Source organism: Myotis myotis, unplaced genomic scaffold (assembly GCF_014108235.1).
Source record: "Myotis myotis isolate mMyoMyo1 unplaced genomic scaffold, mMyoMyo1.p scaffold_m19_p_18, whole genome shotgun sequence".
NCBI classification, from domain to species: domain Eukaryota; kingdom Metazoa; phylum Chordata; class Mammalia; order Chiroptera; family Vespertilionidae; genus Myotis; species Myotis myotis.
This window is the reverse complement of record NW_023416322.1, coordinates 14,459,750-14,474,367: the sequence shown is the minus strand read 5'-3', so window position 1 is coordinate 14,474,367 and position 14,618 is coordinate 14,459,750. Positions and strand designations below refer to the sequence as shown.

The window sequence follows — 14,618 nt, the reverse complement described above, 5'->3', positions numbered from 1 at the left end:
AAGCAGGTGTTGACATTCTTTGAGACCCACTGTGAGCTATATTTTGTGCTGTGCTAGCCAGAATTGTTACTTACTTGAAGTAGGACCTTGGGAAAATCCCTCTCCTCTCTAGGCTTCAACTTCCTCATATGTAAAGTGCTTCTGGGATTAGTCAGGAGGACCCTTCTCGGCCTGACATGCTGTTGTTCTAGGTGCCCCTAGTAATCTTTCGCCCCCGGGTCAAAGAGCTTGCCAATATGTGGGGAGAAGTGGGGAGGAACGGGCTAAGATCTGCCCAGTCGAGTCCCTGTGAGTTTAGTTAACTGAAAGTGGGGCAAAAGAGAAGGGATTAAGAAAATAAAGTGAGCCCTGACCGGTTTGGCTCAGTGGATAGAGCGTTCGCCTGTGAACTGAAGGGTCCCAGGTTGGATTCCAGTCAAGGGCACATCCCCAGTAGGGGGCGGGCAGGAGACAGCGGATCAATGATTCTCTTTCATCATTGATGTTTCTATCTCTCTTTCCCTCTCCTTTCTTCTCTGAAATCAATAAAAATATATTTGAAAAAATAAATAAAGTGAAAAGAGGAAAAAGGGAAGAGTGTGAGAGAGGGAGATCAGGAAAGGGAAAGTATGAAAGATAGAGGTGGCTACCACAAACACTTCAGGGTTTCTCAGATACATACTGGCCAGGTTTACTTTGTTAGGCTGGGAATGGGGGGTGGCAAATTGTATTTTCCAAAGAGGGCGACAATAATATTGCCACCCTCCACCCCCATGCTCTTTTACATTGTGATCTTGCCATTTTCCTATGAAAAGGTGGAATTTAGGTCCCCTCCCTTTAAATCTGGGCTGGCCATGTGACTTGCCTGTAACCAATAGAATGTGGGAGAAGTTATGCGGGACGACTTTATGAGGCTCAGTCAGAAGCAGCTTCCACTTGGGTATCTTGAGACACTTGCTTTGAGGGAAGCCAATCTGATCACCTGAGACCAGGCAAAATAAAATAAATTTTTTTTTAAAAAAAACTGTTGTTTTAAGCCACAAAGTTTTGGGTAGTTTGTCGTAAGGCAAAAGGTACCAGAACAGAATGATATGAAAGATTTGAAAATATAAGTCCCCTTGCAATGAAAACCCTTTAAAAGTATAAATAAGACTTTTAAGATTTTGGAATGTTTGAGATTTCAAAACTAATTTGGATGCCAACTTTTAATTTTCCCTATTAAGGACATTAAAACAAAACTACTATTTTCAATAATTAAATTTTTTTAAAAGTATATTTTGTCATGAAAAAAGAAAGAAAAGGCAGTATATTCCATCAGAATGGCTAAAATGAAAGAGATGAGCAACATCAATCTTGGCAAAGGTGTGGAACAACCAGAATTCTCAGATGTTCCTGCTGGGAGGGTAAAATGGCACAGCCAACTTTGAAAAATAGCTTGGCGGTATCATCTAAAGCGGAGCATATGCAGATATTTAATTTCGTTCCTAAGTATATGCTCAACAAAAGTCTACGTATATTTTTACTGAAAGATCTGTATATAAATGTTCATAGCAGCACTTTTCCTATTAGTCCCAAACTGGAAATAACCAAGTGCCCATCAACAGCTGAATGAATAAATAAATTATAATATATTCACACAAAGGAATACTGTATCATGTATTGAATTATTACCAGATCAAATTATTGTAATTGTAATGAATTGTTGCCAGAAAAGCCATAGACAAATCTTATAAATATGATGTCAAGAAAAAGAAACCAGTCAAAGAATACATATACTATGTGATTTGATTTATATAAAATTGAAAAAGCAAACAAAATGAATGCATGGTGTTAGCAGTTAGGATAGTGGTTCCCCTTGGGTGTAGTGACTGAAAGAGAAAGTGAGGGGACTTCTAAGAATGTGGTGATGTTCTGATTCTTCACCAGGTGCTTGTTATTTTGTGAAATGGCATCAACTTGTGCACTTTTCTGTCTACATGTTATACTTCAAAACAAAACGATAAACAGAAGGCAGGACATGATCTCAAAGCAAAGGATAGTTTTTTCAAAGAATAGGTTTTTATTTATTTTGTTAATCCTCACCCAAGGATATTTTTGTAATTGATTTTTAGAGAGTGTGGAAATGAGGGAGAAGGTGGGAGAGAGGGAGAGAGAGAAACTTGGATGTGAGAGAGACACATTGATTGGTTGCCTCCTGCACATGCCCTGACCAGCCAGGGAACAATTCTGCAACCCAAGTACGAGCTCTTGACTGGGTATTGAACCCAAGACGCTCTACCACTGAGCAACACTGGCCAGGGCAAGGATAGGATTTTAAAAAGCTTTTTAAGCTTTTTGAAAAATTCACTATATTTTCTCTTATTTTTCTAATTTCTCCTTGGACCAGCATAAATTACATAATGGCAGGGTCATGGGGGCTACAAGAATGTCAATGTGAAAGATACACCAAGGAGCAGAAGAATTGGGGCACTCAGAGCAAGTGTCCCTAGATAACCAGGTGTAAGCTGGAGTATGCCAGGAGTGCTCAGCCTGCATCGCTCTGCTCAGACCTCTCCTCCTCTCTGAACACTGCCCAAGGCCACCATCACATTTTTATTTGTATTATCAGGGTGTGTGTGTGTGTGTGTGTGTGTGGGTATGTGTGTGTATCTTTGTGGTCCCTGATTTTCTATCTTGCCCATAGTAGTACTTAACAATTGTTTCTCAAATGACCTCCAGGCTGCAGAAGGACCCTACCCCTATTCTTGGTGATCACTCATTGTCCCCTTGAGTCTGAATTCCCCACCTCTCAGGGGACCTGTCTTGGAGGCCCTACCACACTCTACCACTCTACTGCCAGGGGCCTCGAGCCATGCAGCCCGGGTGAGACACATCCTCCTTACCCAGATCCCCTCCTGTCCCCTAGGTCATACCTCTGGGATTAGCATTAGCTAATTGTGGTGTGACAGAGGGAGAGGTTAGCTGCCACTCAGCCTCAGTCCAGGCTCCCCTCCTCCAAGCACCAACTTGCAGTACCCAGGCTTGGCCACAAGGGACTCTACTCGGCGACTCTTTGCTTGGTGGAGGAGGCCTGGGTGGGAACACATCCTGCCCAGATGAACAAGGAACCGTTCAGGGGGGTCTCTCCTCCCCAAGATCTCCAAGAGCAGGAGCCCCACAGCCCCAGTGGCTGGCTTCTCCTGATATTTTACCCCTTAGCCATCTAGAAGATATTGTTCTATATCTTAATATATTCCTCTTTGCTTTCCCATGAGCCTCTCTTGTTGGCACCCCCTTGACTTGACTAATCAACAGTCACAACAGGGGGAGACACCTCCACTTCTGTTGTTTCCACCTCCTTAAATGAATGCTTAGCCTAAGCCATGAGCGCCCTGTCTTTCAGGATGTGGGATGGGAAATGGTCCTCTTCCAGCTCTTCAACATATTTTGACTCTGCCCCCTTGTCACCCCAATGCCACCCAGGTTCAGGGCTCCCTTTCTCTGACCAAGATTAATGCAGTGGCTTCCTAGAGGATCCCCCATCTCTAGACAGCCCATGCCCATTAACTCTCCACCCTGGAGCTAGAGCAATCAGACTCTCATTAGGTGCTGGCCTTCAGTGGCTCCCCAAATCCCAGACATACACACAGCGCTCCAGGCCCCCCTGATCCAGCTGCCTAATTCTCCAGCCTCATGACTCCTTCTCCCCTTGCCTTCCAACCAGCAATACTGAAATACTTGCAATTGCTTAACACACCGTGATGTTTCAAGCCTTTGTACTTTGCACATGTTCTTTTCCATGACCCGAGGCTCTCCTAACCCCTCCCCTGCACCTCCTCCACCGTTCCCCTTGCTCTCCATACTTCCTCCACCTGGTGGAGCCCTGTTTATCCTTAAAACTTCCAATTCCTCAGTGAAGCCTTCCCTCACCCACAACTCCTTCCTTTGTCCCAGAACCCCTCCTCTGAATGGATCCTGATCCCCAAACATGAGTCTCTCCCGTATCCGTCACTGGGAGTTGTAACAGTTACTCACCCCTGTCCTGTTCCCTCCACCATCTCTGTACCTGTGTGGAACCCAGGCCAGCATATAGCAGGTGCCACGTGAGAGCAGTTGCCCTGGGGCTGTTCTCTGTCTGCACCATCACCTCCCGCCTTGAGCAAGTCCTTTAAATGCTAACTCCCGTTTGTTGATCTGCCAAGAGGAGAGACGTGAGAATCACAAGGGCCACGTGTATTAAAAAAAATATACATGGCTAAATGCCCTGCACATGTTTTTTTGTACTTTTTTGTTCCAGATTAATGTTTACTTGCACTTGTCTGGGTGGAGAAAATCAGATGAAAGGAATGTGATGTGATCTTTTTGTGATTTCCCCACCTTGAGTCCAGGGAAAAGCTGGTCAGGAGTAAACCATTAATTCTGTCTCCCTGTGGCCCCTAGTCTTCTCTGAAGCTCTGGGTTAATGATTCCAAGGTTGTTTTCTTCACAGGGCCAATTCGTATCTAATCTCTGGTGTGTTCCCTTTTTTCTTAAGAGTAACCTGACTCACTCCAATAATTCCCCATCCTGGAATCAGGAACTCATTTGGCCAAAGCAAACAGAGGACGTGAGCAGGCCTGAGCAGGTCCACCATTCCCTCTACCAACAGAAGAGACCCCCTCCCATGACAAGTTTTATGAAAGTCACAAACCTTGTTGCTTGAGAACCCATGCAATCAGAATGCTGTGATCTAACTCATAACTTCCTCCATGTGACGTTTCAGGATTTGTTTGCAGAACCCCAGAAGAAGAAAGTTCTTGAAGATGTGGTACAGAGAAACCATTCAGAAGTTTAATTAGCAGCTCGGGAGGACTGGGCTGCAGAGAGAAGCAGCCCCAGTCAGTACTGGGCCATGGAATTCCAGGCGGGTGATCTGTATATGGTTGCAGTGCAGGTCATACCAGAGGCTGGGGACAGAAGCCTAGGGGCCAGATACAGCTGAAGGATGCTTTTGAAATAAGACCAGCTAAGGACTATGAGCTCACTGGAGTTTGAAAAACACTCCCTGGCAATCCACCTTTCCCTCCCCTCAATCCAGTGAATTTGGTGCTCATCTCCATGGAATATGGGACCATGTTGGTAAGAATGCTGATGTCTCAGGTTCTGGTGCCAGCCCAGTCTCCTTAGACTGGTTTGCTCTGCCTCTTCCCCATACCTGAGACGGCCGTGATTGAAGTGGGCAGAAGCAAAGGTCCCACTGTGTAACTGTAGCAAGTCACCTTCTCTGAGCCTCAGTATTCTCATCTGTAAAATAGGGATATTATTTCTTCTTTTCCTAATAACCAAATAAGGGTTTTTGTAATTACTTACCTTGAATAAATGTAATTTAAAGAGACTAGACCTTTCAGACATACCACTTTTGTGCATATACTAGAGTGAAAATATAGGAGAAGGCATTGGTTATAGTATCTCTGAGGTAATAGTTTCATCACAATTGCCATGATGATTGTATCTCTGATTTCAGAGTATTAAAATGCAATGCCCGTGTACCCACCGCCTTGCTTAAGAAATAGGGCAATTCTCAGCAGCACTGAAAGCCTTGTGCTCACCAACTTGATCTCTTTCCACCCTAGAGAAAACTATTGTGCTGAATTTTGTGTTTACTGTTCCATTTTTGTCTGGCTTTAGCAAACATGTACCCTATTCAGTGTATGGTTTGATCTTGTTTTTGAACTGTTCTCTAAGTGGAATTATATTCTGTCCTTGTTTAAGAAACAAAAAACTATGAGCTTATCTATGCTAATATCCTACTGTATCAATTCTGTTGGAAATTTTGGCTGTGTCCAGTGTTTTGTTGTTACATTAATTTTGCTAGAAACATTCTCATAGTTGCCTCCTAGAACATGTATTTCTCCAAGGTACCAGGTGTACCGGTTAATAATGCAGAATTTTTTCAATAGATGGAGTTACACATATGTTGATATATATGCGATTTGATATATATGTTATTTTGTTGTATTGTCAGCAAGCTTCAAAACTTCATATGTCAAATTTGCTGAAGGTGTTAACATCATAGATATTTTTACAGTTAAAAATGTCGAATTTTGCTCTAACTGGTTTGGCTCAGTGGATAGAGCATCGGCCTGCAGACTGAAATGTCCTGGGTTCGATTCTGGTCAGGGGCATGTGCCTTTGTTGTGGGCCCATCCCCAGTAGGAGGTGTGCAGGAGGCAGCTGATGGATGTTTCTCTTTTATCGATGTTTCTAACTCTCCCTCTCCCTTCCTCTCTGTAAAAAATAAATAAAATATATATTTTTAAAAATGTCTAATTTTGTGCCAAAAAAAGAGCATTTGTGGTAAGTTTTAATTCATTACTTTATTTTGAAGAAAAAGTTATTGTATACTTTGGGAAGTTTATGGTGACCATGCTTCATCTCAACATACTTGTGAACTCTGTTTTAAACGCTTTAAAAGTAATGATTTCGATGTGAAAGACAAAGAACGTCCAGCTCAACTGAAAAAGTTTGAAGACCAACAATTACAAGCATTATTGGATGAAGATGTGTGTCAAACTCAAAAACAACTTGCAGAAAGATTAAACCTTGCTTAGCAAACAATTTCCCATCGTTTACAAGTAATGGGAAAGATTTTAAAGGAAGGAAAATGGGTGCCACATTAACTGAACGAAAGACAAATGGAAAACCGAAAAGTCATCAGTAAAATGTGGTTTCAACGGCATGAAAGAAAGTCTTTTTTGTATCGAATTGTGACTGACGATGAAAAGTGGATTTATTTTGTGAATCCCAAAGGCGCAAAATCATGGGTTGATCCAGGTCAACCATCAACATCGACTGCAAGGCCAAATTGCTTTGGAAAGAAGACAATGCTCTGTGTTTGGTGTGATCAGGAAGGTGTGGTGTATTATGAGCTTCTAAAACCAGGTGAAACCGTTAATATTGATCGCTACCATCAACAAATAATTTGAACCACGCTTTGATCGACCAGAATGTGCGAGAAGACATAGCAAAGTAATTTTGCTCATGATAACGCACCATCACACACTTCAAAACCAGTTAGAGACACGTTAAAAGATCTTGCCTGGGAAGTATTAACCCACCCGCTATATTCACCAGACCTTGCTCCTTCAGATTCCCACTTGTTCTGATTAATGGCACATGCACTTTCTGAGCAGCACTTCAAAACATACGAAGAAGTGGAAAATTGGGTCTCTGAATGGTTTGCCTCAAAACAAGAAAAGTTCTATTGGGACAGTATCCACAAATTAACTGAAAGATGGGGAAATGTGTAGCTAGCAATAGACATTACTTTGAATAAAGCACTTTGATGTTTCTCTTGAAATTATTGTGTTTTCTTTGATTACAAAATCCGCCATTATTAACCGGTACACGTAGTATATACCTAGGAATGGACTAAGTCTCGAGGAGAATCCCCCTCCTTCGCCAAGCCCTCCTTCGTGTTCTGATTGCCAACAAATGCTGATGCACTTCTCTTCCCTTTCCTGAATAGCCTGAGGGGATGCAAGTCCTGTTCTTACTTTGTCTGGGGGTGTGGGTGTGGGGGCCAGGGGCGGGGGGAATCCTATATAATAAAAGCTTAATATGCTGAGTGTCCGGTTGTCTGGTCATCCATTCAACCAATCAAAGCGTAATATGCTAATGATATGCTAAGGCTGCTCAACTGCTTGCTGTGACGTGCACTGACCACCAGGGAGCAAACAGTCGACTGGTCGATCAGTTGCTATGATGAGCACTGACCACCAGGGTGCACTCTGATCGGTAGGTTAGCTTGCTGCTGGTGTCTGGCTGATCAGGATTACGAGATGGGCTGGACATGCCCTGGAGCCCTCCCGTGGTCCCTCCCTGGCTGGCCAACCTCCTGCACTCCTCCCCTGCCCCAGTCTTGCACTGGTGGGGTCCCTTGGCCTGGCCTGCACCCTCTCTCAATCCGGGACCCCTCAGGGGATGTTGGAGAGTGGGTTTTGGCTCGATCCTGCAGGCATAAAAGGCTAATATGCAAATCAACTGAATGGCGGAACAACCAGTTGCTGTGATGTACACTGACCACCAGAGGGCAGACACTCAATGGAGGAGCTGCCCCCTGCTGGTCAGTGCACTCCCACAGGGGGAACACTGCTCAGCCAGAAGCCGGGCTCATGGCTGATGAGTTCAGCGGCAGTGCGGGGGAGCCTCTCCCTCCTCTGCAGCAGTGCTAAGGATGTCTGACTGCTGGCCTAAGCCATCAGACATCCCCTGAGGGCTCCCAGGCTGTGAGAGGGCACAGGCTGGGCTGAGGGACGCCCCCCTCAGTGCATGAGTTTGTGCACCGGGCCTCTAGTCTACACTAATAAAATACAAACATGCCAATTGACTGTACCTTCACTCCGCCTTAAGCCATGCCCACCAGCCAGTTGGAGCGACTATATGCAAATTAACCCAACCAAGATGGCAGCTGGCAGCCACGGAGGTGGAGCAAGCAGGAGGTTTGGTTGCTCCAGTGATGGAGGAAGCCAAGCTTCCCGCCTGCCACGGCTGGCTCTGAGCTCCACTCAAGGCAACAAAGTTCCAATTATAGAAGATAAATAAACCCCAGATACCTGCTTTCAGCCAGCTGTGGCCACGGAGCTGAAGCGAGCAGGAGGCTTGGGTTGCCCCTGGCAATGGAGGAAGCCAAGCTTCCCACCCGCCCTGGCTGGCTCTGAGCTCCACTCAAGGCTACAAAGTTTCAATTATAGAAGGTAAATAAATCCCAGAATTAAAAAGAAAAAAAAAAAGGAGAGGCTGGGAGTTTTCTGTCGCCGGGGGGCTTGGCCAGCATGAAAACAGCCCTCAGCCCCTCACCCAGACTGGCCAGGCACCCTAGTGGGGACCCCCCACCCTAAAGGGGGTGTGGCCAGCCTGAAAACAGCCATCAGCCCCTCACCCAGGCTGGCCAAACCTCCATGGGGTGAGGGTCCCCACTGCGGGGGGGGGGGGGGGTTTGACCAGCCTGCAAACAGCCATCAGCCCCTCACCCAGGCTGGCCAGGCACCCCAGCGGGACCCACACCCTGATCCGGGACACCCTTCAGGGCAAACCAGCCGGCACCCACCCGTGCACCAGGCCTCTATCCTATATAATAAAAGGGTAATATGCAAATTGACCCTAACAGCAGAACGACTGGGAATGACTAGTCACTATGACACACACTGACCACTAGGGGGCAGATGCTCAATGCAGGAGCTGCCCTCTGGTGGTCAGTGGGCTCCCACAGGGGGAGCTCTGATCAGCCACAAGCCAGGCTGATGGCTGCCAGCACAGCGGTGGTTGTGGGAGCCTCTCCCGCCTCCTCAGCAGCACTAAGGATGTCCGACTGCAGCTTAGGTCTGCTCCCTGCTGGTAAGTGGACATCCCCCGAGGGCTGCTGGGCTGCCAGAGGGATGTCTGACTACCAGCTTGGGCCTGATCCCCCTGGGAACGGGCCTAAGCCAGCAGGAGGACATTCTCTGAGGAGTCCCAGACTGCAAGAGGGCACAGGCTGGGCTGAGGGACCCTCCCCCACCCCCCGCCTAGTGCACAAATTTTTGTGCACGGGGCCTCTAGTTGTTTATAAAAAGGATAGGGAAATGGTGGAGGTAGAGCTTCCCAGGCCATTGTAGGACTTTCAGCCATGGCCCTGGGAACAGGGCCGGAAAGGAGTTGAGGCACGACAGAGCCCTCCTGCTGGCTCTGCCCAGCATGGGTGAGGGGGTGCTGCTGTGGACTGGACATGGGGGTCTCAGGCTGCAGCACAGTTGACATCACAGAATCTACTGTGAGTACTGTGAGGTCACTGCTAGACCAGGGGACATAGAAATTCAGACAGAAAGCAGCATTGTATTGATTGTATTCAGACCCTATGATCTTTATTTAAAATCCAGTAAGGAAAGCTGGAATAGGCTCTCCAGGGATCCTCCCCTGAGCCCTGGTCCGCTTTGCAGCTTCTGGGTCCTACTAATAGGGTTCAAAGGTCACTATCTCCATGATCTCAGATGTTGGACTGTCAGTCATCTCCAGTCCCTGGCCACTCTCTCCTATCTCTATGATGCTCTCCATGCTGTTCCTTCCCATTGTCTTAGCCAACTTGTCCACATCCCTGCCGTGTGGTGAAGTCACTGTTTTTATTGTAAGATTGGCTTTGACATTCCTCCAAAAAGAGCTGATACTGCTGAGTCTTTTGGTTGTGGAACCTGAGTTACTTGTAGACAAGCTCCTCCCTTGTTTGTGAGAGATCCTGGAGTCGATGGTGATGGGAGCAGAGCTGATGACTCTGTGCATGGTGACAGGCCTGCTGCTCCCCGGGCTGCTGAAACGTGGCTCCTTTTTGTCATTTCTCTGCCTGGCTAAGAACCAGCTAGATGGTTTTCGAAGGATTTTGTCACCCCCTGGCTTTTGGTGGCTTTCAGTTGCCCTGAGGTGATGGGGACTCCTGGGATCTTTGTTCCTTTCTCTTCGCTCCCTCCAGTCCTTTCTGCTCTTGCAGGCTTCAGCCATGGCTGGGGACACTCGCTGCTGCCTGCTGGCCTGTTCACTCACACTGCCTTCCTTGGGCAAGGCTGCGATGAGAGGTTGTGTGGCACGGCCAATAGCTATTTCTCCAACAGTCTTGCTGGTCGGCTCTGCCTTTGCCCTTGCAACAACCATGCTGGTCTCTGGGGAGAGGCTAGTGTTGGAAGGACTCCCTGGGACCTTATTGGCAGCACCTGCAAAGGCCATCTTAATGCTCTTGGGGGACATGTTGGCAGCACCTGCAATGGCTATGCTGGTGCTGCTCCCCTCTGGACCCTTGGCGGCTGCCCCTGCTATGGCCGCACTTAGTTGCTCAAGGGCAGCACATGTGGTTATTGCCATGCTCAGAGCGCCTGCTGTGGTGCCTGCTGCCACCCCTGCTACTGACACTTTGTCAAGCTCCATAGGTTTTGGGTTTTGGGTGGCTACATCAGGCATGGCGGTGAATCTGTAGGAGTCATATTGGATACCCTCCCCCCCAGCAAAAGCTGCAGAAGTGGCCCCAGCCACCTCAGAGACCACATGGAGGCTTCTGATGCTGACCTGGTCCTGATCCTCTTTCCCTCGGAGATCGGCCACTTTCTGGCTCTTGTCCTCATCCTCAAACACAGGCATGCATGCCATGTTCCCGGCAGGGTTGGTGTAGGTACTGTTGTGACTGTCCATTGGTGTCTGCAGGAGGTGAACGAGGTTTTCCCAGCTGGCAAAGAGGTCGTCCCAAGCGTCCCAAGGGGAGCACAGCTGCAAGTAGCAGGAGCGGCCAGTGGCGAACTTCAGGCGCAGCTGTTGTTTCTCTCGGTCATGAATGGAGATCCGCACAAACTTCAAGGGAAGGAGCCTAGTGAGCTCCAAGGTCTTTGCAGCCTGGCGGCTTTTTCCCTTGGGGACTCTGCTTCGCCCTGCATGCTCTTCCCAGCCGGTGGCCGGGCGGGCCAGCAGCATGACGTCTGGGAGTGGGAGGATGGGGCTGGTGGACGCGATGCCCATGGTCAGAATGCGGACGTGGTTGTGCACATCGACCACCTCTCCCCTTCTCGTGATCTGGATGAAGTCGCTCTCAAATATAGGTGCGTGCTTGAAGATGTCATATTCTCCCTTCTGCAGTTGGCGCTGCAGTTTTCCCATGGTGGTGTTGAACATGCCCATGTTGGAGCTGTTCTGGGCCGTGTAATATGGCAACGGAGACTCCCTGTTCATGGCTTTGTTATATCACAGCAACCAGTGCTGATGAGGCAGGTTCCTGGGTCTTCTCCTTCTTGGCCTCGTTGGCAGCAGAGGGAGCAGTAATGATCCTGGGTCTCGCAGATGGCTCTGCGGAGGTCTCTCAGCCCCACCCCAACCCACAGGGACCCCTCCCAGAGGCAGGGTGGGGATGGGGCACAGATGCTTGCCGTGGGGATGCTAGAGGGTGCCTGGAGCCCAGACTGAACCTCATCAAGAATATAGAGATGTACAGTGGGCTTCCTCTCCACCTCACTCGCCTCCACCTCTGATTTTTTTTTATTTCCCCAAGAGGCTATGAACTCCTCTCTCTCAGCCCACACCCCCAGTGTGGCTATATTTATACTTCACTGCCCTTTGTGACCTGTCACTGTCTCCTACCCCTTTGTGCTCATCCCCTAGCCACCCCCTCAGGACAGGGCCACTATCATTTCCCCAGACACCCATTGACCCCACAGAGGACAGGCTCACCCTGCCAGGGACTCAGGTGGGTTCCAAAATAAAAACTGGACAAAATCTGTAGGAATGTAAGGTGATGGGATAAATTTGAACCATTTGAGCTCAAGGTTTAATTTAATGAAATAACCCAGAATTGGCAGTCTTGGTCCCTAGCCCATCCTTTCATAAAATCTCAGTAAATGTTGATGACAACAACCTTTAATAATAACTTTAAGAATTGCTTCCCCTAGGCACCACGCTGTGTTCTTCACACAGAATGGTGAGAATCCATTGGGTTTGGTGCTATTGCTACCCCCGCCCCTATTTTACAGGTGAAGAATTTGAGGTTGTATCACTTGTCTAAGTTCACACACGAATGGCAGTAGAGGCAGTATTTGAATGCAGGTCTAGCTAGTCTTTGTTCTGAACCACTAAGTACTTTGCCTCACAAAGGAGGCTTGGGCTGACCAAATGTTTTCAAAGTGGACTGATTTAACTACCTCCAAGAAGACCCATTTTGTGCATTATTAGAAGTTGCATGATTAATTCTATTATGTGTGCATAATATGGAGAGAATCCAGGGCAGTGGTTGGGCTGAGCTGGGAATTAAATTTTCCAGTGGGCCGCCCTGGCCAGTGTGGCTCACTTGGTTGGAGGGTTATCCCGTACACCGAAAGGTTGCGGGTTCAATTCCCAGTCAGGGCATATACCCAGGCTGTGGGCTCACTCCCTGGTTGGGGTACCTACAGGAGGTAACCAATAGATGTTTCTCTCTCACATTGATGTTTCTCGCATTTATGTTTCTCTCTCTCTCTCTCTCTCTCTCTCTCTCTCTCTCTCTCTCTCTCTCTCTCTCTCTCCTCTCTTTCTAAAATCAATATAAACATGGCCTCAGGTGAGGATTAAAAATAATAATAATAAATAATCTAGGGGGCCGCCTCATTTCTTCCCCTCCATTAAGTTTATACAAACAGCCTTTGTAAGCTTCAACTCCAGGAGCCTGCCAAAAGCCCTCCTGCAGAACCTCCCTACCGGCCAGAAGTGGTTGGGAGCATTGACACCTTCGGAGAGCATGTACCATTATCCTACCTATTGCGCTCCCAAAGAGCTAGTCACAGAATAAGTGATTTCTAAATTGTTACTTGAAAGTTCTGAGAAAGACCCCTGTTCCCAACCCTCTTATCTCCCACCTTAGAGATTCATTCCTTAGGATACAGACTATCTTCCTGTGCATCACCAGAGGAGTGGATAAACAAAATTTGGTCTATCCACACAATGGAATATTATTCAGCCACAAAAAGGAACAAGATACTGATAGATGCTACAAAGTGGATGAACCTTGAAAACACTATGCTAAGTGAAAGAAGCCAGATATGAAAGGCCACATATTATATGATTCCATTTCTATGAAATATCCAGAAGAGGTAAATCCATAGAGACAGATAATAAGTTATTGGTTGCCTAGGACTAAAAGGAGGGGTGACTGCTTAATAGATACAGGATATCCTTTGGGGTGATAAAAATTCTGGAACTAGTGGTGATGGTTACACAATATTGTGAATGTACTGAATACCACTGAGTTGTACACTTTAAAATGGTTACACTGGTAAATTGTATGTTATGTGTATTTTAATCTCTCTCTCTCTCTCTCTCACACACACACACCTTCTCAGAACCCTGTTAAAAAACATTGTTTCAGCTTTAGAAAGGTCAACTCTGTGACCTTGAGCAAGCTACTCACCTCTGTACTTCATCTGTAAAATGGGAGTAATAACAGTTGCTGGGAGGATTAAATGAGATAATGCATATAAAATGTTGAGCGTACTGTCTCAATAAATGTTAGCACTTATTGGTATTAGTCCTCAACTGGCCCTTTACGCCTCAGTGTGAATTCCTTTCTGAGAGCAGATTTGATCAGACAAAGAGAGAAATTTCTGGGGTTAGAGCCACCATGAGAAAGCAGAAGGATGCTCAATGGGTAAACCTGGCCACCTGTGAGGTTTTATCTCAGGCAGATCCGTGTTAACACTGCTCACTCCATAGAGAAACTGCTTGAACACAATGAAATAGTATGGGATGGGGAAGAGAGGAGAAAACTTGGTTTGGGTTTGGGTTTCAAGGGTTTGTTAAAAGCCCATGAGGAGGAAAGAACAGCATTTTAGTTCTTGGCAGAAAGTGAAAGTTTCAATTCCAGAACCCCTGTCTTGGGCTAGAATGCTTTAAAGCTCTTTACTTCAAAACAGGTGCCAGGCCAGATCTCAGAGGAAGGCAAGGGGGTAGGATGCAAGCAGGAGAGAGGAGGGAGGGTGGGCTTCCCACAACCTCTGAGTGTGATGTCACCACTGAGGCAGCCCAATGGAAGACATTGTCATTCTGGCAGAAGTCCCATCCAAGTTTATTCTCCCAGATACACCCTGCCCCCAACTTTCATTCTCCATCCAGTGTGAAACAAGATGAACTAAATGACTTAATGGTCA

The 14,618-nt window shown here is 47.0% G+C and overlaps 1 protein-coding gene across 1 annotated transcript; it reads right to left on the bottom strand.

The window, feature by feature from the left end:
• Nucleotides 1-9,808: 9,808 nt before the first annotated feature.
• FAM71A (family with sequence similarity 71 member A) lies at nt 9,809-12,887 on the bottom strand. The gene has a single exon (XM_036344589.1). It carries the CDS (start codon nt 11,677-11,679, stop codon nt 9,928-9,930), a length of 1,752 nt encoding a protein of 583 aa, XP_036200482.1. The 5' UTR covers nt 11,680-12,887; the 3' UTR covers nt 9,809-9,927.
• Nucleotides 12,888-14,618: the final 1,731 nt, after the last annotated feature.

Excerpts from the sequence above, each read along its gene's own strand:
- FAM71A (XM_036344589.1), bottom strand. The coding sequence starts at position 11,679 with ATGAACAGGGAGTCTCCGTTGCCATATTACACGGCCCAGAACAGCTCC.